This window comes from Schistocerca gregaria, chromosome 3 (assembly GCF_023897955.1).
Source record: "Schistocerca gregaria isolate iqSchGreg1 chromosome 3, iqSchGreg1.2, whole genome shotgun sequence".
NCBI lineage: Eukaryota > Metazoa > Arthropoda > Insecta > Orthoptera > Acrididae > Schistocerca > Schistocerca gregaria.
Window position 1 is genome coordinate 905492226 of NC_064922.1, and position 22508 is coordinate 905514733.

Here is a 22508-nt window from a genome sequence, read left to right on the forward strand (position 1 = left end):
CGAGTGGCTATCATTGTCAAAGTTTCACCATCTATTGCTGGTGGACTGGAGCCGAGTTCGCGGCCGCAAAACTATACATATCTGGCACGCCATCGTCCAACGGCTTCTCTGCGGTCATTTCCGGTGCGGTCCTCTTGCTACCTGCGACGGTCGTTCGCTACAACACGGGAAGCCGGGATCCGTTTACCTTGAGGCCCGCTTCTACCCTGTTGAAGCTATTCTCGCGCTTATGTATTTCTATAGCCTCTCTGAATAAGCGGGTGTGGTAGTTCTCCTCTGCCCCAACCTGCAGGTCGAAAAATCGGCTGTGGCAGAGCACGCGCTGTGTGAGGCGGACCACGTAGTAAAACTCGCCGACGCGGAAGTTCTGGCTGTAGAGAAGAACTACCACACCCGCTTGTTCAGAGAAGCTATACAAATACATGAATACGAGAACAGCTTTAGCAAGAAAGAAGAAAGTCTCAAGGTAACCGGATTCTGGCTTCCCGAGCTGCAGGGAACGACCGTAGCAGATAGCAAAAGAACCGCACCGGAAATGACCGCGGGTAATACACATAGTTTGCGAGAGCGCGCTCGTCTCCGGTCCACCACTAGCAATGGAGGGTGAAACTTTTACAATGCTAACGTCAGAAAAATCTTCAGACGAACGTCGGCCGAACAACAGGCACCATGACAACAAGTAGCGACGAAAACCTTCACAGCTTTAGCAAGAAAGAAGAAAGTCTCAAGGTAACCGGATTCTGGCTTCCCGAGCTGCAGGGAACGACCGTTGTCATATTGTCCGTAGTTGCTTTAAAATTCTTGAGGGTATTTTTGTTCTGTCGCTGTAACTACGAAAATGCGTGTTTTTTCCACTAGACGCGTTTCGTTTTATTGAGGTATAGCACCCTCAAAGGTCTGTAATTTAGTTATTTGCATTTTCATTTGTATTAAGATCGGAAAACATTCGTTAACAATATGTTGGGTTGTACTTACGGCGATTTTCGCTTGATTCTCGCTTACATCCGGAAATGCTCTCAGCTAGCACATCGTTGATGTTTTTCTTCTTTAGACACAGATAGTTGTCTAATTTTTAGTTGTTTTGCAGCAGTATGCATTTCTTACGGTTTTCACAGCATACTTTTTGGCACACCACTTTTTTGTTTGTTTTTATACTTCCAAGTATGTGTCGTGGTTCGTGTTTTGTTAAGTATAAAAACAAACGAAAGACAGTGCTGAGGAAACCATAGGAAATGCATAGTGCTGCAGAACAACTAAAAATGAGGTACAACTATCAGTGTCTAAAGAAGAACAACATCAGCGATGTGCTAGCCAAAAAATACCCTCAAGAATATTCGACTTACTTGACTAGTTTCGTTCGTCACTCAAGCGACTCCTTAGATATTCGTTGCTCATGTAGCAACGCGTTACAGCAAATGAAGAACTTAAGCCAAATAACAGATGTCCGCTGTGTTCTGTACTGTTGTGTTAATTGTGTTGCAGAGCTGCTTGAACCTTAAAACTTTGTAGGGTCCCAGGACTCGAAGAAGTGTCTGTCAAATTCTTGCCCATCATTTACCCGAGAGCCCTTAATCACAGATACATTCGCCGCTATTGTACGGATCACATCCACCTGTAAATATGGAAGGAAGTGAGACTAGTGTCTGACCCATCGACGACGAGATTATTAGAGGTGGATAAAAAGTACTAATGTATCTCGAATAGAATGACTTATTCCATGACAACCAGGATGGATTCCTAGACTTTTGGTCATGCAAAACTGAACTCACGCTCCTTTCACATTACATCCTAAAAGTCATGGATCCACGGCAGTCAGGCAGATGCAGTGTTTCTTGACTTTCGAATCATTTGACGTTTGTTAATAACAATACAACCACATGGGTTATCAAACAAAATTCGTGAGAATTCCTTGGTAGGTACAATGGAGAAAGTTATCTTCACGGAAAGTCACTGAGAGATGTGGAAGCAATCTCAGGTGTGCCCCAGGGAAATGTGTTTGGTCCCTTGTTGTTCATTTTCTATAACAGTGACTTAGCGGACAGTATTAGCAGTAATGTCAGACTTTTCTCAAATTGTGATGTTATCTATAATAAAGTACCGTACTGTCTAAAAAGTAGCACAAGTAGATAGTCAAATACTGATAACATTTCAGATTAGTGCAATGACTGGCAACTCGCTTTAAATTCTTCAGAAATGTAAATTTATGGACTTCACCAAATGCAAAAGTCTAGTACCCTAAGGCTAGAACGACAGTGAGTAAAAGTGCAGGCAACTCATACAAATAGAGCTGCGAGTGTGTAGGGACATGAAATGGAACCAAGATATAGGCTCAGTTGTAAGTAAAACAGGTGGTAGACTTCGGTCATTGGTAGGATACTGCAAAAAGAGTTGAATCTACAGAGGAGGTGGCTGACAAATAAATCGTGCGACTTATTCAAGTCATTCTAGACTATGTGAGACACACAACAAATAGGACTAACAGGAGACGCCGAACGTGTACAAAGTAGGGCAGCAGAAAAAGCCACGCATTTATTTGGCCTGCGGAAAAGTTTACCGAAATCATAAATTGGCAGACCGTTGGAGACAGACGCCAACCGTCCCGCGGGAGTACGATAGCGCCAGTGCTTAATTTCGACAAGGCAATTGGGCAGTTGACACTGTCTGCTTTGACATATCACTTCTAAAATGAGAGTTTTAATTTTTTCTGATAGCGCTGTGGATTGGTACAAAAACAACAGATAACACAACGTTTTCTATGGCACTGAAATATCACTTTGGAAGGAGATCTTTGACCACTGCCGCAGGACTCTATGTTCGATCCGCCACAGTTTTCCCAGTACATATATGAAGCTTTTATTTGAACAGACTCCACCAGCACCATACAAGGATTAAATGCAGAATCTCTCTCGAGATATCACAGAAAGGACGGCTGGAATACTTAAGATCTGTTTCACTACACTGAATTAGCTACTTTTGCAACACTTGGTCTAAAGCTCCTTCAGTACTATGTTCCAGTTTAGCACGCCACGAGTAACGTAAACTCCCGATGGCTCATGCTAACGTTGAGGGGAGGTTTACTATCTTTGGCCCGGAAAAACATGTTCTTTTTTCCTCGGGATTTGTTATAGATATCAGTGTCCAATTTGGTCAAAATGTTTATGAATATTTTGTCTACGAACTGGATTTTTTTCGACCGGAAATGTCGAAGAGCAAAGGCGGACGTGCCGTCGAAACGAAACAAAATTTCGATGTAGACCTCCATGCGCGGTATGTTACAGGTCAGTTGGCTCGTCTGAGTTGACGTTAGCGAAGTATATAAGATTATTTAGCTGTACCTCGCTTAAGTTATTTGGACCATAGGAAACAAAATGGCGGCCATTTGAAAGAAAATACGGTTGTTTCATCGAATTTAGGACTTCGTCGGCCAAGGAAAACTATTTGTAGTTGATGGTCTTGTGTCAGCAAAAGAGCCAACGCCGTGTTACGAGTGGAGGCCGAAATGCACGCGTTTTAGCTCACGCAGGCTGGCGTGAGGAGGGAAGAACTATACTGAATCGACGTCTGGAACATGACAAAGAATGAGAATTCAGAAAGCGGACGTCATTAGTTTGATATTTAACTTTAATCCATTAATGATGAACGTCGCTCTTGACTGTACATGATTCACAATATTATCTGTTCAGAATACATTCTTGAAGAATATGGTGCCTTGCTAGGTCGTAGCAAATAACGTAGCTGAAGGCTATGCTAAACTGTCGTCTCTGCAAATGAGAGCGTGTGTAGACAGTGAACCATCGCTAACAAAGTCGGCTGTACAACTGGGGCGAGTGCTAGGGAGTCTCTCTAGACTAGACCTGCCGTGTGGCGGCGCTCGGTCTGCAATCACTGATAGTGGCGACACGCGGGTCCGACGTATACTACCGGGCCGCGGCCGATTTAAAGGCTACCACCTAGCAAGTGTGGTGTCTCGCGGTGACACCACAGATGGATCGGAATAAAAGTGGTACAACTCCTAGATAATTTAGTTAGCTTCGTCGGAAACAAAGAATCATGCCAATCGGTTTAGTAGATTTGAAGTTCCCATACCGCACGATAAAAGAAACGTCATTTCGAGAAAAGGCGTTGGAAGATCCACATCACCATCTCAGTCTGTACATGTTTAATCACTCATAAATGCAATAGCAATAATTCTTTTGAAATTGAAAATATATTAAGTCAAATTCACTTACAACTATCTATCTTTGAAATGTTAGATGTGAAAAAAAATTACAGACTAGCAAAACTATACAGTTTAATTACAAACACCAATACCTATAAAGATAGTGATGTTACGAAAACAAAGTGAACATGTTCTAGAAACTGAGGAGATACTTACTTCTCTCGCCGAACCTAGTAAGCTCTAGAAACAGATAACAAACAAGGTCAAGTGTCTTATCAGATTCTAACAACGTGTTCACTTTAGGTGTTTTTCGTGACTTGGCTGTCATCACAGGTGTTGGCTTTACAGAGTGAACTGTTTAGTGACGTCCCTCACACATGTTCAATCGGTTTTAATTTTCGTATCGAATAGTCCAAAAACAGAAGTTCAGAAGGAAATTTGATCTTACATGTTTACCGGAATAATGATAGGTTATAAATACATCGGTTTAAGTATAAACAGTGAGTTAACACAACGTAATACACCAATTATGTTTATTTTCAGATTAGAGTTAAGTCTGTTGCGCTTCAGTGTCGTTATTCAGAGCCTGGCGATGATCTTGTAGATGGGAATGATGAGCAGTAGAAAGATACACTTAACACAGCTGTCTGTGTGTTTTGCAGTATTGCTTTCACAAAAAGGTAATACATCCGAATGAAAGAGAAAAGAGTATAACATCCAGTGGACATTAAGGCCGTCAGAGACGGTGTATTACCTTAATTTTGACGGGTAGAGTCTTTAAATCAACAGCCGATTTTTTGAAACATGTTCTGACTGGGATTCGAACCCCGTGCCTGTAGTGTGTATGCGCTGCGCTAGATGGCTCGGTCGCAGGGAAAAGAGGAAGTCGAAAATAAAGTGCATGAACATGTGCTCTCCGATGTACATACTTAAGTGCAATATTTGAACCATAAAGTAATTTACGAGGGAGGACAGAAAACTAATGTACAGTAATTTTTCCTCTCTTGGCATTGCAGCTGGAATGCTGAAGTTTCCCAACAAAATACATTGAATTTGGTGGTACACAGGGTATTTTGTTTTCATGTGCAGTTCTCGCGAGAGATGTCTGAACTACGGAACAAACATGGTGCACATGTCAGCGTCGTCAACTTGTGGAGTCCGATTGGGCCAAACGGCATAAACTGAGTGGACGCGCGTGGCATGTATGAGGATGACCGAAGCAATGTCTCCAGCAGATGTGCAGTCTTCCAAGAGGACCCTGTCAATCTTAGTGATTTGTTACGCTCCGGAAGGCCGGTAACAGCTGCAATCCCCAAAATGTCGGAGACGTTGAGACTGCAGCTTTGAAGAACCGGTGTGTTCAACTGTGAACCCTATCTCAGCAGTTCAACATTTCCTATGGAGAAGTGTACGGTATTATGACACGGTGAAATCTCGTAAAGTTAGTGCTCGCTGGGTGCCTACGAATCTGACTGACGAGCACAAGGACGGATGACGAGTGATTGTCGACAAGCTAGGATCACTTAACGTATTATGCCGCAGAAGGACATGACTTTCTGAAAGGAATCGTCACGGGTGACGAATCGTGGGCGTGCCACTATACGCCAGAAACCAATCAGGCCTCTACGGAGAACGAAAAACCATTCAGAGTGACTCAATCTGTTAGGCAAGTGCTTAGGATATGCATAGTGTGTTATTGGTGGACTTTCCTGAAATGGGACCACTGTGAATGCTGCAGCCTACGTTAAAACTTTGATTCAGTTGCGTCGTGCCCTCCGTGACAACGCTGTAGCATTAATGCTGACGGTGTCAAACTTCTTGATGTCAAGACTCGCCCCATTGTTGCTGCTGCCGTACGTGAGAGAATCGCCAAGTTTGAGTGGGAGGCGCTCCAACATCCATCATACAGTCAGGACGTAGCACTTTCATCTGTTTGGCTCTCTGAAAAAATTCCTGGCCGCCCAACGCTTTGCGATAGATGCGGAAGTGATATCAACAGTCCACAGATGGCTATACTACAACCAAACAGACTTCTACGAAGAGGGCATATTGATGGGAGATGGGAGAAATGTGTTGAGAACGCTGGTGACTATATATAAAAGTAGGTAAAAGATATAAGTTCGTTTTTTTTGTGCCTGCTAGACGTTTCGGTTATATAATTACTGTGTGTAACTTTCCGACCTTCCTTCGTAGAATGGCACATTAAGAATAAGAGAGTCGTGTCTTCTGCATCCACAGTGTCACTTTAAAATTTACACTTAAGTCCATGGCAGAGGACGCAAGACACCATTTAAAAACTACATCTCTATCGTCCGGCTCTGGAGCAGCGAGAGGGAAAAGGAAATATTTCAATTTTTACATGTGCCTCCCACTTAGGTAGGGAAGAATGACATCTCAGTAACGCGACGGTCATTTCTCCCTACGTAAGTGGGACGCGACAGAATATTTCAACACTCGCTGCAGAAATTTGTTGAGTGAAATTACGTGAAAACATTCGGCCCCAACGGTTAAAAACTTCCTGTCAGTGATGGTCATCAGAAAGCATTTATCATATCTGTGACAGTCTCTCTCAAATTTGGCGACAACACAAAACTAACCACCCTTCTTTGAAACTCTACGATGTCTTCTGTCAACCATACGTTGTAAGGACTGCATGCTGCACATCAATGCTCTAGAAGAGGATCGACAAGCATAGTGTAGGCAGTCTATTTAGAGGTGTTGCAGCTTTTAATTCTTCCATCAAAAAAGCGCACTCGTTATTTTGGCATCTCTACAACATTTTCTATATGATCGTTCACGTTTGAGTTATTCCTAACTGTAATCACTAGCTATTTACTTGAATCTACTGTTCTCATAGTATTCGTACGGAGGATCTCTCAGCTCTTTTTTCAGTGTCAATTTCCACTTTACGCATCATCCCGATATCTTGTCTAAATCATTTTATAATTCACTTTTATATATTTTCAACTTCGCTAGACGCTAAACGACGTCATTGTCCGTCTACTAAATCTTTTATATAGATGCAGAACAAGGAGCCTATAGACTTTCCTGGGGAATGCTAGATACAACTTTGGTTTCATAATATGAGCTACTGTCCGTTACTACGTACTACGGTTTCTGGCAGTTAATCACGAATCCAGCCGCATAGCTGGGACTATATTCAATAGGCGCGCAATCTGATTAGAAACCGCTTGTTAGGAACGGCGTCAAAAGCCTTCTGGAAACAGAAAAAACGAGTTTTCTGCCGCAACGGCTGTCCCCAAAAGAGGCCCACACGACCAACAACTAGCGATCACTGCTTGTCATAACCGAGTGCCTTGAACTACTGTGTCCTCAGGGCAGCCAACTCGATAATGGGCGGTCATTTGGTATGGGAAGATGACAGCTGTCATCTACAATATTTCCGAGATAAGATACGGCAGCAAACAGCTCCACCGGCGGCCGTGTACTCTCAGTATTTGCTGAGGGGGGGCCGTGGCTGTGACATGTGTTCTGGGCAGGTTCGAGCAGATTAGGCTCTCGCTGCCGTACAAACAATACTCCGTTAGGGGAGGGCTCGGAAAATTAGTCGCGTCAACACCGCTTTCAAGAACGGATGCGCGTTACTGTAGGCCAGTGTCACGGACGTACAAAGTACCACACGTTCAGTGTTCGCGTACTACGGCGTTTCTGGTGGCCGTAAATCAGCATGGGTTCCGCAAATAAAGAACTTGTGGAAATCAGCTCACATTATTCGTCCCTGAAATCCTCAAAAGAGAAGACAGCGGCACTCAGTTTTTATGTCGTTCTCTTTGACTTACAAAAAGCAATCGATTCCATTCCGCACTTAGATTACGGAATATGAGAGCTGCTTAGTGACTCGATTCAGGAATTTTGACAGAAAGGACGAAACTCGTTGTTAACACCGCAAAATCGTCAGATAATGTGGGGATGTTATTCGGAGATGACGCTGTAATATACAAGGTCAGCCATGTAAGACGTAACATCCCTTTTATTTTGTGAACGGTGGCACATATTGAAACGCGGCTTGTTGAAAACGTTAGAGCGCCGAGGGACACGTATATTTTTGTTTGGCTAATGTTTTTAGCTCCGGTATCAACGGAAACAAGTACGTTTTTTAAAAATGGAACCACGTACTTTTTATAACTGTATGCGATAGTTCTTGAGAAGACAATTAGAGTGATGTAGCTTTTGTTAATGTTGGCTTTGAAATCTTGGAAGGGATTCACCACCCTGCTGGAGCAAATGTAATTTCGATGTATTGGTCACGCGCTGCCTGCGACAGAAAATATCTTTGCAATAGAGTCGCAGGTCAGAGCAGTCTCGGCAGCAGTTGCAATCGCTCGCTGCTAAAAGGCAGTTGTACTCTGTCGCTGGTACAGCTCTGTTCATAGCCATGTATTGTAAGGTAAATTTTGTTAATTTTATTGGCATGCTCGTAGTTAAGTCACTTGACTGAGATGTTAACAGGAATTTGTTTCAATCTTTTTGTGATTCGTCAGCACCAGTTGGCCCAGATTTGTAATATTCAACTTTTCATATAATGGATTGCAGATCTTTATCAATAATGTAAAAGATTTTTGGAATATAATTTTTAACAGTCAACAAAAAAAGGAAGGAATAATTTTACCTTGTCATTGCCAGTCCGGATCCATTCATTTATTTAAATTTATATATCGAGAAATTTTCTCAGATCATAGTCATGTGTTCTTTAGTAATCAGACGACCAGCTATGCAAATACGTGAATAAGCAAAGTCAGTTTTTCCAATAATTCACATCTCAGACAAATATTGCCAAGTATTAGTTGATAGGCCAGCATTGCATTAAGCTGTGCCATTCACGAACAGACATACAGACAGCGTTATCCGGCGACACCATCACGAGGTAAGAATTTTTCAGTTTATTTCTCAGGGACAGATTCAGATTGAGTTCACAGGGCCATGGCGTAGCGCTGCTTACTTCAAAATTTATCAGTTTTCATGAGTCAAGATATTTAAAAAAAATTATCATTTTTATTATTTTATACGGGAAGGTTATAACCTGTCGTAAAAAAATCGAGAAATGTCCTCTAGTTTTGGGCGCGGTGGCCGTAGTCTGCGTCAGCGGTGCAAAAACAGCCAAGCAGGCGTCTCGGACCAGGTTGCGTCGTTGCATACCGTAAGGAAGGACTGCGCTAGGAGAAAAAAACTTCATTTCCCCTTGAACCAACTTACGAACTAGATGCAGGTTCACCTATGAATGTTGTATATGGAAATACGACATAGGCTGGAATACAGCGTATTACAAAGGGCCTAGGAAAACTACTTCACGTTTTTGTATCCTCTGGACAGAGAAACCAGTTGTTCATTCTTCAAAAATAAAGAATCTTATACGTTAAAAAAGCAACTAATGTGTTAAATATCTAAACGTTAGAAGGGATATTTGACCTATCTTTCCTGTTCGTGGCTGTGTGCATGTTATCATGTCGAACCACTGTCTGTACCTACATTTCTCTAAATTATATCATGTTAGGTACATTCATTGAACTAAACATTCTGCTAAAATACTTTTGGTGATCACCTGTGCTCTAAAAAATAAATGTTGTTCTTAACAAAATGTCGTTTGATGCTGAATGTAGGCGCGTAATTACAGTGTTACCAGGGAAGTGCAATACACGCTCTACATTTATATGACACTGCGATGCAATTTTCGTACACATGTAAATTGTTAATTTACTAACAATGATTTGGTATCCACCCAAATCACATTACATAAATGTTATCTTCCAAAAAAAGCTTGATCCTTTATGCAAACATGTGTTCAAACTATTGGCCGTGGACTGAAAGGCACATTTTCAATCGCCATTCGAAAGAACGATGAATAGATGCAATTACAGTGGGTGGTATGGTAGAGGATACACTGGCGACTCGACGGCACATATCGTCTGTTTAAATTGGAGTTTATCAAAGACCGCATCTATGAGTGCTCCCCAAAGAAACAAATCTAGAGGAGTCACATCCGCGGACCTCGCAGGCCATTTGAGCACAGAATGTCTTCCTACCCGGCGCGGTCAAGGGCGCCTTGTCACGGTCAGTTCGGCGCCCCCCGTCATAGGTTAGAGTCCTCCCTCGGGCATGGGTGTGTATGTGTGTTGTCCATAGCGTACGTTAGTCTAAGTTAGATTAAATAGTGTGTAGGCTTTAGTAGTAAAGGAGTTTTGCTATTTGGGGAGCAAAATAACTGATGACGGTCGAAGTAGAGAGGATATAAAATGTAGGCTGGCAATGGCAAGGAAAGCGTTTCTGAAGAAGAGAAATTTGTTAACATCGAGTATAGATCTGTGTGTCAGGAAGTTGTTTCTGAAAGTATTTGTGTGGAGTGTGGCCATGTATGAAAGTGAAACGTGGACGATAAATAGTTTGGACAAGAAGAGAATAGAAGCTATCGAAATGTGGTGCTACAGAAGAATGCTGCAGATTAGATGGGTAGATCACATAACTAATGAGGAGGTATTGAATAGAATTGGGAAGAAGAGGAGCTTGTGGCACAACTTGACAAGAAGAAGGGAGCGGTTGGTAGGACATGTTTTAAGGCATCAAGGGATCGCAAATTTAGCATTGGAGGGCAGCGTGGAGGGTAAAAATTGTAGAGGGAGACCAACAGATGAAATACGCTAAGCAGATTCAGAAGGATGTAGGTTGGAGTAAGTACTGGGGATGAAGAAGCTTGTAGAGGATAGAGTAGCATGGAGAGTTGCATCAAACCAGTCTCAGGACTGAAGACCACAACAACAACAAAGGCTTAAAGACCGATGACCTCAGCAGTTTGGTCTCATAAGACCTTACCACAAATTTCCAGTTTCGAGGAAAGTTCTTTTTCAGTATTTACCTTGCAACACGGGACGAGTGAGCTGTACAAGAATCGTGTTGCAGCCACGTAAAATGTCGAACAGAAGTGGTGCCTCTTCTAGAAGAACCGCCAGAATGTTCGTAAGAAAGTGTGCTAACGAATATCCATTTAGAACGCCTGATACAAAGTAAGGCCCCACAACGTAATTTCCTATGATGCGTTTACGCTCTAGGGGTGTTGATATTGCACCTGACAAAGCCAGTGTGGATTTTTGGATGGCCAGTAGTGTATGTTATGCAAATTTACATTAGCGTGGTTAGTAAACGTTGCTTCATCGGTGAAAGGTTCAAAATGGTTCAAATGACTCTGAGCACTACGGGACTTAACATCTATGGTCATCAGTCCCCTAGAACTTAGAACTACTTAAACTTAACTAACCTAAGGACATCACACACCACCCAGTCATCACGAAACAGAGAAAATCCCTGACCCCGCCGGGAATAGAACCCGGAAACCCGGGTGTGGGAAGCGGGAACGCTACCGCACGACCACGAGCTGCGGACTCATCGGTGAAAGGCACGCGTTGGAAAAACGTGTTGAAGGAAAACCCGACAAAATTCTGTACGACGTTTGGAAACAAGGTCGTCGAGTGGCTGATGTGGCGGAAGATAGGGATGGGAATTCTGGCGACACGGTGTGCGAACGGCACTCGTCTGGCCGATTGCACATTCCTTGACAATACGTCTCGTACCACTGTGCGGATTCATTAGCGTCGTAGCCAGATGAGCTCCTTCCTGTTCTCTGTCAGTAGCTCTCTTCCTTCCTGTCCTCTGTCTGACTTTCATGTAGTCTGTCCGCACTAGCGTCTGAATAATTCGTGCAATTGTCTGGCGCTTCAGACACTGACGATCCAGATTGATAGCCCTGTACCGCTTTACTGCTTTCACGGTACTTCTTTTAATTCACCATATGTAAATGTAAATGTCGTGTGACTAGGGCCTCCCGTCGGGTAGACCGTTCGCCGGGTGCAAGTCTTTCGATTTGACGCCACTTCGGCGACTTGTGCGTCGATGGGGATGAAATGATGATGATTAGGACAACACAACAGCCAGTCCCTGAGCGGAGAAAATCTCCGGCCCAACCGGGAATCAAACCCGGACCCTTGGGATTAACATTCTGTCGCGCAGAGGATTCAGCTACCGGGGTCGGGCTAATTCACCATATGATAGTAGTATATCCAACTTCTCCTCATTGGTGTACATCTCTGCACGCAACGAATGCTGAAGCAGATATTAATGGACTGCAGTGCAAGCAAGTGCTCATGAACATGCAAATGTGCTGACATTCTGACACAGCATAGCACGAGAGGTTTGCTTGGCGGTGTTTGCACCGCTGATGCCGATTGCAGCCACGGTGCTCAAAACTCGAGGACATTTCTTCAATTCTTTACCACAGGTTTCAACGTCAACTATAAAAAACGCTACATCACTGTAATTGTCGCCTCAAGAGCTCGAATGCAGTTATAGAAAGTATGTGGTTCCATTAAAAAAACGTACCTGCTTCAATAGCTCAGTTGATACCAGCGCTAAAAACAGTAACAAAAAAGTGTCCCTCGACGCTCTAGCATTTTCCGAAAACCGCGTTTCGATATAAGTAACCGTTCACGAAATGAAATGGATGTTACGTCTTATGTGACTCGCCCTGCATAGGAAGCCAACAGGCCGGAAAGTTGAAGCGAAATGCAGTGACGACTGGGGCAGGCACTGATACTCGATTGTCAACAGAAACAAATGTAACTGCACGTTAATAAGTAGAAAAAATACATTCCCGTTCGATCTCAAGCTTGGCGGTCGGCCACTAGAAACTGCCACTATTTTCTAAATCACACTGGACGTATCCTTCTACATCTACATCTACATGACTACTCTGCAATTCACATTTAAGTGCTTGGCAGAGGGTTCATCGAACCACAATCATACTATCTCTCTACTATTCCACTCCCGAACAGCGAGCGGGAAAAACGAACACCTAAACCTTTCTGTTCGAGCTCTGATTTCTCTTATTTTATTTTGATGATCATTCCTACCTATGTAGGTTGGGCTCAACAAAATATTTTCGCATTCGGAAGAGAAAGTTGGTGACTGAAATTTCGTAAAAAGGTCTCGCCGCGACGAAAAACGTCTATGCTGTAGTGACTTCCATCCCAACTCGTGTATCATATCTGCCACGCTCTCTCCCCTATAAGGTGATAATACAAAACGAGCTGCCCTTTTTTGCACCCTTTCGATGTCCTCCGTCAATCCCACCTGGTAAGGATCCCACACCGCGCAGCAATATTCTAACAGAGGACGAACAAGTGTAGTGTAAGCTGTCTCTTTAGTGGACTTGTTGCATCTTCTAAGTGTCCTGCCAATGAAACGCAACCTTTGGCTCGCCTTCCCCACAATATTATCTGTGTGGTATTTCCAACTGAAGTTCTTCGTAATTTTAACACCCAGGTACTTAGTTGAATTGACAGCCTTGAGAATTGTACTATTTATCGAGTAATCGAATTCCAACGGATTTCTTTTGGAACTCATGTGGATCATCTCACACTTTTCGTTATTTAGCGTCAACTGCCACCTGACTTACCATACAGCAATCTTTTCTAAATCGCTTTGCAACTGATACTGGTCTTCGGATGACCTTACTAGACGGTAAATTACAGCATCGTCTGCGAACAATCTAAGAGCACTGCGCAGATTGTCACCCAGGTCATTTATATAGATCAGGAACAGTAGAGGTCCCAGGACGCTTCCCTGGAGAACACCTGATATCACTTCAGTTTTACTCGATGATTTGCCGTCTATTACTACGAACTGCGACCTTCCTGACAGGAAATCACGAATCCAGTCGCACAACTGAGACGATACCCCATAGCTCCGCAGCTTGATTAGAAGTCGCTTGTGAGGAACGGTGTCAAAAGCTTTCCGGAAATCTAGAAATACGGAATCAACTTGAGATCCCCTGTCGATAGCGGCCATTACTTCGTGCGAATAAAGAGCTAGCTGCGTTGCACAAGAGCGATGTTTTCTGAAGCCATGCTGATTACGTGTCAATAGATCGTTCCCTTCGAGGTGATTCATAATGTTTATCCTTCTAGATATTTCATTGGAACTACGACTTAAATAAAACTCAAGGAAAGACAGATTCATTGCAAGACTCAGAAGTGAATGTACAGGGTGGTTAAATTAAACCTTCGCTACTTGAGTCGGTGTAGACGGGTGATTAACACTGTAAGTGTGGATGATACAAACTATTGTTTGAAATCGTTATATTACGACCGCGACCTGACATCTATCGAGCAGGTTGAAACTAAAATATACCTCTAAATTTGCTGTGTGTACAAAGTATAACATTATTTGCGCTTGCGTGAGTTCTCGATGATGTCAAGAACCGCTTCCGTAACGGAGGGCTACTCATGCTAGAAGAATGCGAATAATGTTACTAAGTGATGATGTCTGTACAGAACGTAAGTAGAGAAGGTCCATAGATTCGATGCCTATCTTCACTGCAGCGCGCATTGTAGTCCCCCCAGTCGCAGTGCCTTGCCGAGTATGGATGCAGATGTAAATAAAATCTGTGACATACAGGTAACTACAAATCGAGGTGTGTCAAAACAGGCCCGCCGTTGTGGCCGAGCGGTTCTAGGCGCTTCAGTGTGGAATCGTGCGACCGCTACGGTCCCAGGTTCGAATCCTGCCTCTGGCATGGATGTGTGTGATGTCCTTAGGTTAGTTAGGTTTAAGTAGTTGTACGTTCTAGGGGACTGATGACCTCAGAAGTTAAGTCCCATAGTGCTCAGAGCCATATATATGTCAAAACAATTCCACATAGCTGAAATTATTAAACTAAATTAATACTTTATTTTTGTTTTTGTTTTATCAGTTGATTATTTTTCATTCAGTTTATTCCTAAATAATAATAATGACAATAATGATTTCTGTACAGTTTTTGTCAAATTATATTGCATATACGGCTCTCTTTGGTACTGCATTATGAGATATAAGATTTTTTAAATATTTTTGTGTAGATTGTGGCACCCCCTTTACTGTCGTCAACCATTTTGGTATTTTAAGTTTTTTTTAAAGTTGCAATATCAAATAAAAGATGAAAAAGTCAGCAGAAATCCGAAGATAATGTTGTAATTTATCAAAGAGTAACAATACCGCAAAGAAGGTATGATGTAATGTTCATAGTAGTGCCTACATTGTTTTTAACACAATAGATATAAGACGATGATTCATAATTCTCTCCCCTGTTTTGTTTAACTTTCTACTTAATTGTCGCACCTTGATGTAAGTGTGAACTGTTTTATTGTAATATCAGATTACAATCAGTATTGACATTCCTTCAAGTAGAGAACCCTGAATCGCTCTCTTTTTATACTGAAATTGTTTTTTGTACATAGTGGTGGCCTCAGCAATTGCACTAGCTAAAGCTTGTGTGGAAGTGTGGACGATTCATCGTTTTGTAGATCGATCACAATTACAATGCCTGATAACAAGAACTTTCTTTTTTCATTATTAATATCCGAAATCTGATGTTTTATAAAGGCGATATAATGGAAAATTTATATGTGTATTTCATTGAAACAACCACACAGAGCCGATGCATTTCAATAACTTTGGCTTGAAACTAAGTCAATGGAATAACAGGGGCTAGTGCATATAAAACTCTAATTACCATAATTTACTTCTTAAAAGAAAGCTTTATTTAAATGACAGAGTTTTTTCCACTTTCATTATTCAGCAGGAAATAGATGATACAGAACAACAATATCAATATTTTTTCCGAGTTAGGAAATATAACTTTACCTCCCGTAGTATTACCGAAGGCATTTCGAAATATTTTAGCATTTCACGTAAGGACACTATGACGGGGGAGGGGATTCGTTATAACGCATGTACGCAATTAATGTATTTTATGAAGTGCTTTAGCGCACTAGAGGCCGGGCTTTTAGAAATCCATAAATGAATGTTTTCCTTACCTTGCATAAAAGAGTAGAAAGTGGCTCCACCAAAGGCCAGATTCCTGTAACAAAAAAAGTCAGATGTAATTCAGCACCCTTGATCGAGAATAAGCTGTGTCACTTTTTATCTTTAAATATTCTTGAAAACATTGGAATTATTGGTATACTAAATACAGGTAAGATTTAAGTATTTCCTTGGCGTTATAGACCTTTCGTCGACATTTATGAAAGTTCTTAATAAACGATATTGCAATTAAACACTTAATCAACAATCAAATAGCTGATCTCCTGTCACACTTCATGTATGAAGAGTTGGTTACTCATTATTAGTTGTGCCTGTAATTTTATATCATTTCTTTCTTGAGGACATTTCTCCATCGCATCGCATGTCTAAAAATGTAGATTTTAGATTAGTCAACAACATGTAACTTGTCAAAAGTAACAACTACAGAATACTACAGACCGTCTCCTTTACTTTTGAATGAAAGTATTAACTGTTGTGCTGACTTACGGGAAAGTAAAGATATGGTGAGTACTCAAGATAAATAATTACAGCACCGTATTCAATTACAAAACGTACACCATCAGATCAAAAGTGTCAGTAACCTTTACGTAAAGCAGAATTGACCGCAAGGTGTCAGAAGAGGCAGACCCGACAGTGTAAACGGAGGCGGGGAGTATCTTGTTGTCAGTAGAGAAGCTGCAACCGCAGAATGGGAACGTCTGGAGATCGTAGTGCTTCAAACGTGGGATAGTCATTAGATATCACCTGAGTAACAAACCCATCATGGACACTTCAGACCCTCGAAAGCCATACAAGTCGACTTTTGGTGATGTTGCGCAGTGGAAACGCTAAGGACAGGCGACATCTAAATGACCGACAGGGATCTTCGATCATCGCGAAAAGTGCTTGTAAAAAAATTGCATGAAATTGGCGACTATAATCGCTCATGAGTTTGAAAGCGTTTGGTATTGGCCAATAGCTGGAGAACTATACCTTTATCACGTGTATTGCCAACAGCCAAGTACAGGGGGCATAGGGGGGAGGGGTATGGGACCGTTTTACGTACTTACGGTGTATTCTCCTTATTACGCTTATGAAAACGCTAAATGCAGAAGGATATGGACACACTTTAGAGCATTGTTTATTGCGCACAGTAGAGGAACGGTACGGAGACCATCACTGCATCAACATCCAATCATAAGGCAGCAACTGTGAGATAATGGTTTGTGGTCGATAACATTCCTGAAATGGGCTGCCTTCCCTGACCCTAATGAAACACATTTGTGATGAGTTAGAACATCGATTTCGCTCCCGACACCAGCGTCCAACATTGCTAACTTATCTAGTTTCGGCTCTCGATGAAGAATGGGCTTCCATTCCTCCAGACATTCAGACACCACACAAAGTGTACTGGGCAGACTACAAGCTGCCATAAAGGCAAAGGGTGGACACATCCCATATTAATGACCACTAATATGTCTCCTGATAATTTTGATCAGATAATGTACGAGTCGAAACAAGGCCCCCGGAGTAGAAAACATTCCATTGGAACTACTGACGGCCTTGGGAGAGCCATTCCTGACAAAACTCTACCATCTGGTGAGCAAGATGTATGAGACAGGCGAAATACCCTCAGACTTCAAGAAGAATATAATAATTCCAGTCCCAAAGAAAGCAAGTGTTGACTATCAGTTTAGTAAGTCACAGCTGCAAAATACTAACGCGAATGCTTTACAGACGAATGGAAAAACTAATAGAGGCCGACCTCGGGGAAGATCAGTTTGGACTCCGTAGAAATGTTGGAACACGTGAGGCAATACTGACTCTACGACTTACCTTAGAAGAAAGATTAAGGAAAGGCAAACCTACGTTTCTACCATTTGTAGACTTAGAGAAAACTTTTGACAATGTTGACTGGAATACGCTCTTTCAAATTCTGAAGGTGGCAGGGGTAAAATACAAGGAGCGAAAGGCTATTTACAATTTGTACAGAAACCAGATGGCAGTTATTAGAGTCGAGGGACATGAAAGGGAGGCAGTGGTTGGGAAGGGAGTGAGGCAGGGTTGTAGTCTCTCCCCGATGTTTTTCAATCTGTATATTGAGCAAGCAGTAAAGAAAACAAAAGAAAAATTCGGAGTAGGTATTAAAATCCATGGAGAAGAAATCAAAACATTGAGGTTCGCCGATGAAATTGTAATTCTGTCAGAGACAGCAAAGAACTTGGAAGAGCAGTTGAACAGAATGGACAGTCTCTTGAAAGGAGGATACAAGATGAACATCAACAAAAGCAAAACGAGGATAATGGAATGTAGTCGAATTAAGTCGGGTGATGCTGAGAGAATTAGATTAGGAAATGAGACACTTAAAGTAGTTAAGGAGTTTCGCTATTTGGGGAGCAAATTAACTGATGATGGTCGAAGTAGAGAGGATATAAAATGTAGACTGGCAATGGCAAGGAAAGCGTTTCTGAAGAAGAGAAATTTGTTAACATCGAGTATTGATTTAAGTGTCAGGAAGTCATTTCTGAAATTATTTGTATGGAGTGTAGCCATGTATGGAAGTGAATCATGGACGATAAATAGTTTGGACAAGAAGAGAATAGAAGCTTTCGAAATGTGGTGCTACAGAAGAATGCTGACGATTAGATGGGTAGATCACATAACTAATGAGGAAGTATTGAATCGGATTGGGAAGAAGAGAAGTTTGTGGCACAACTTGACCAGAAGAAGGGATCGGTTGGTAGGACATGTTCTGAGGCATCAAGGGATCACCAATTTAGTATTGGAGGGCAGCGTGGAGGGTAAAAATCGTAGAGGGAGACCAAGAGATGACTACACTAAGCAGATTCAGAAGGATGTAGGTTGCAGTAGGTACTGGGAGATGAAGAAGGTTGCATAGGATAGAGTAGCATGGAGAGCTGCATCAAACCAGTCTCAGGACTGAAGACCACAACAACAACAATGTAAGAGTACTACATCAAAAACCTTACAGACAAGACCAGAGACGTCTTCCATTCAGGGAAGTGATCAGTCACAGCCCACAGCCATGCGACAAACATTCGGTTTACCATAAGATCCACTCAACAGTGTAATGGCCACAGACGTGTTGGGGGATCAGAACACTTCCAGTGACGTTAATTACAAGGTGGAAGCAGAAGTCATCCTGGTCAGTTTTTCCACCTCTGTCACTACATACCTCCTTACATCTCCACACACATCTTGCCCCGAGGCAATCTGAACCGCATTACCCTCCCAGAGTGCTAAGCCTTTCTTCATATCCTGCTAACTCAAAAAATGGCTCTCAAACCGCTCGGCCACAGCGGCTGACTGAAGACCACAATAATGGAATAATGGTGTTCTACGTGGGGGGGGGGGGGGGAAATAGTGATCATTATTTTATTGCGAAGTAAATTACCTCTAACGGAATTGAAGCTATGTTTAAAGTTGTCGGATCGGTAATTGTATCGATAGTTATCCGGAATTCGTTTAGTGAGAACGGAGGCTGTATTTTTTTTTGTGTGTTGTAATATTACATTATTCTGCGTGCTCAAAGAGACTCAGTGGATGGTGAACTGAATGCTACTTCCGAATAGTTCGAGAGGTTGTAGGACGCTTGAAATATTGAACCCCACGTAGAAAACTTATGCTTATTTACAGGTATATATTGTGGAACAATAGGAAGCAACAAATAGCATTATTTGCTTCTTAGAGAATAGACTGCTTCGAGTATCCATCACTTTTTGCAACCAGTTACTTGTGACATGAGTAGATAGACGCCAGTGCCATCAAGTGGATGAGTTTTTTTGCTTCATCGTTGAAGAAATAAGGTAAAAATTAAACATATAATATGTCAGCCTCGATTATATGTTTAATCATCACAGTTGCTGACGGGGCTGCACGATGTTAAAAATTCTTAAAGTAAAAATGGCGGTGAAAACTGAGATTTTCCGTTTACTTTCAGGAGAGACCAACAGCAATTTAATAAGGGGGTATTCTGTGTTGCTCTAATACAACGAGAGTATGTGCTACGGTAAGCGCTAGGATACACATCACAGTATAAAAATCTACTTGAGATTTCTCGTGAAAGTAGATTTGATATTATATTACCATAAGAAAATAATTGACAAGAAAAATATGTGTTTGCTTTCCTTTTTATAATACCTACGTAAACATAGTATTTATTTAAAGGAGAATTATAGAGGGAATAATTAGACTCCAGTACTATGGAGAAATTAATTACTCAGCCAAATGCATGATAAAAATCATTATGTAAAGGAATATAATTTTTAAGGAAGAGGAACTGCCTTATAAATAAACATAAAATTATCGAACAGAAGCATATACAGAGCGAGTATTCTCAGGATGAAAACATATCTCTGATTTTTTACTAATGTTTAACCGACAAAAGAACAAAAAAAAGGAACTCCCTTTGTAACTTACGGGAAAACGAAATTTTAATTAATTCTATCATTACTTTGACAATCCGGAACTGAGTGCGCTTTTAGATGCTGAATATATGACTGGCTGAAGTACAAAAATTTTGATCTTTCATAATTATCATCAGTTCGTAGTTCAGATCTATAAAACCACAACATTTATGCAATACTGTAATTTACTACTTACTGAAAGGACTAGTTTTTTTCCTTTGCTTGTGATTAGTTACAAGACTCCAAATATAATAACTCAGTACATTCACTGCTACATATTATCATCGGTCTGAGGTTTTCCTTTTTTTCTGTTTTCCATAGGAGTCACTAGTTATTTTGTGAATGACAACCTAAGCAATGACTGTAGTAATTACAAAATAATCATCGCCAGTATATTTTACTTTTGGTGTCATTAAATGTGCACAATCAGCTTAACAGCTCATGCATCCAAGTTGCTAACAAGAATAATATATAGAAGAACTGAGGATCTGTTAGATGACAATTAGATTAGGAAATGAGACACTTAAAGTAGTAAAGGAGTTCTTCTATTCGGGGAGCAAAATAACTGATGATGGTCGAAGTAGAGACGATATAAAATGTAGACTGGCAATGGCAAGGAAAGCGTTTCTGAAGAAGAGAAATTTGTTAACATCGAGTATTGATTTAAGTGTCAGGAAGTCGTTTCTGAAAGTATTTGTATGGAGTGTAGCCGTGTATGGAAGTGAAACATGGACGATAAATAGTTTGGACAAGAAGAGAATAGAAGCTTTCGAAATGTGGTGCTACAGAAGAATGCTGACGATTAAATGGGTAGATCATATAAGTAATGAGGAGGTATTGAATAGAATTGGGAAGAAGAGGAGTTTGTGGCACAAGTTGGCAAGAAGAGGGGACCGGTTGGTAGGACTTGTTCTGAGGCATCAAGGGATCACAAATTTAGCATTTGAGGGCAGCGTGGAGGGTAAAAATCGTAAAGGGAGACCAAGAGATGAATACACTAAGCAGATTGAGAAGGATGTAGGTTGCAGTAGGTGCTGGGGGATGAAGAAGGTTGCACTGGATAGAGTAGCATGGAGAGTTGCATCAAACTAGTCTCAGGACTGAAGACAACACAAAAACCATGAATTACAGCACCTCACAGAAGAAAAACATACAGTTAAAATTATCAAATGATAGCGGAAGTGGAGACGATTGCAGGTGGCAAGATGCCCAAGAGAATAATGGACGGAAGACTGGATTCTATAATAAGGACAGGCCGATCGAAAACCAGATGGAAGAACCATGGGTTGGCCGACCTTACCGAGGAGGAGATCCGACGGTGGAGGAGAAAAGCAGGGATTTATGGAGGTAGATTGCGAGGCCAAGGTTGATCGGCTGCTATAGTGCCGAAGAAGAAGTAGTGCGCCGCCACGTTTGGCAGCGTAAGTGAGAAGTGGTTATCGGCGCACAGTGAGTCCGGCGTGCGGCTCCAGCCGCCACCCTGCTCCTGATCCCCGCGCCGCTCACCCCGTCACGTCCCGGCTGCGACGTAATCCTGCCGAGCTGCGAGCCGACAGCCGCTACCGCCGAACTCTCACAATCTGTTGACCCCACACCGCTCTCACCCAATCCCGTCTGGTCGCCTAGGCGTGCTACCCGTGTTATCTTCTGCAATGGATTGTAAGATGTCCACTTGGTTGCCAGATGAGCAAGAGCAGTTTGCTTACATGCAATGAATTAGAAGTTACCTGTCAGTACCTTTCCATTTCACAAAAAAGTTAAGGAACCGTTTTTAAATCTATAACCTAGATGTGAAACCATAACCTATATGTAAAAATGGACAAATCATGTAATATTTCAGGACACACACTTGTAAACAAGGCGAAAAGCGGCTGAGTGCAAAAATAAAAATAAAAATTTCGATGTGCAGTATGCAAGAAAGGCATTTTCTTTGAAACAACTGCAATTTAATATACAGCTGCTGCGAATATGGCCACTACAAGAAACGTGACACGAAATTAAGCTTGTGCGGAACCCACGGTGCGCGAGTTCTACTCCCATTTACCAGGACTTTTTTTCTCTCTACGGTACCACATTGT

At 41.9% G+C, this 22508-nt stretch overlaps 1 protein-coding gene across 1 annotated transcript in view; it reads right to left on the reverse strand.

The window, feature by feature from the left end:
- The window catches only part of LOC126355669 (frizzled-5-like), a 1025468-nt gene that overhangs the window by 491440 nt on the left and 511520 nt on the right, over positions 1–22508 (reverse strand). The window contains exon 3 of the mRNA XM_050006033.1: positions 16018–16063. Within this exon, the coding sequence (XP_049861990.1) occupies positions 16018–16024 (7 nt within the window). The 5' untranslated portion in view covers positions 16025–16063. The remainder of the gene's footprint in view (positions 1–16017; positions 16064–22508) is intronic.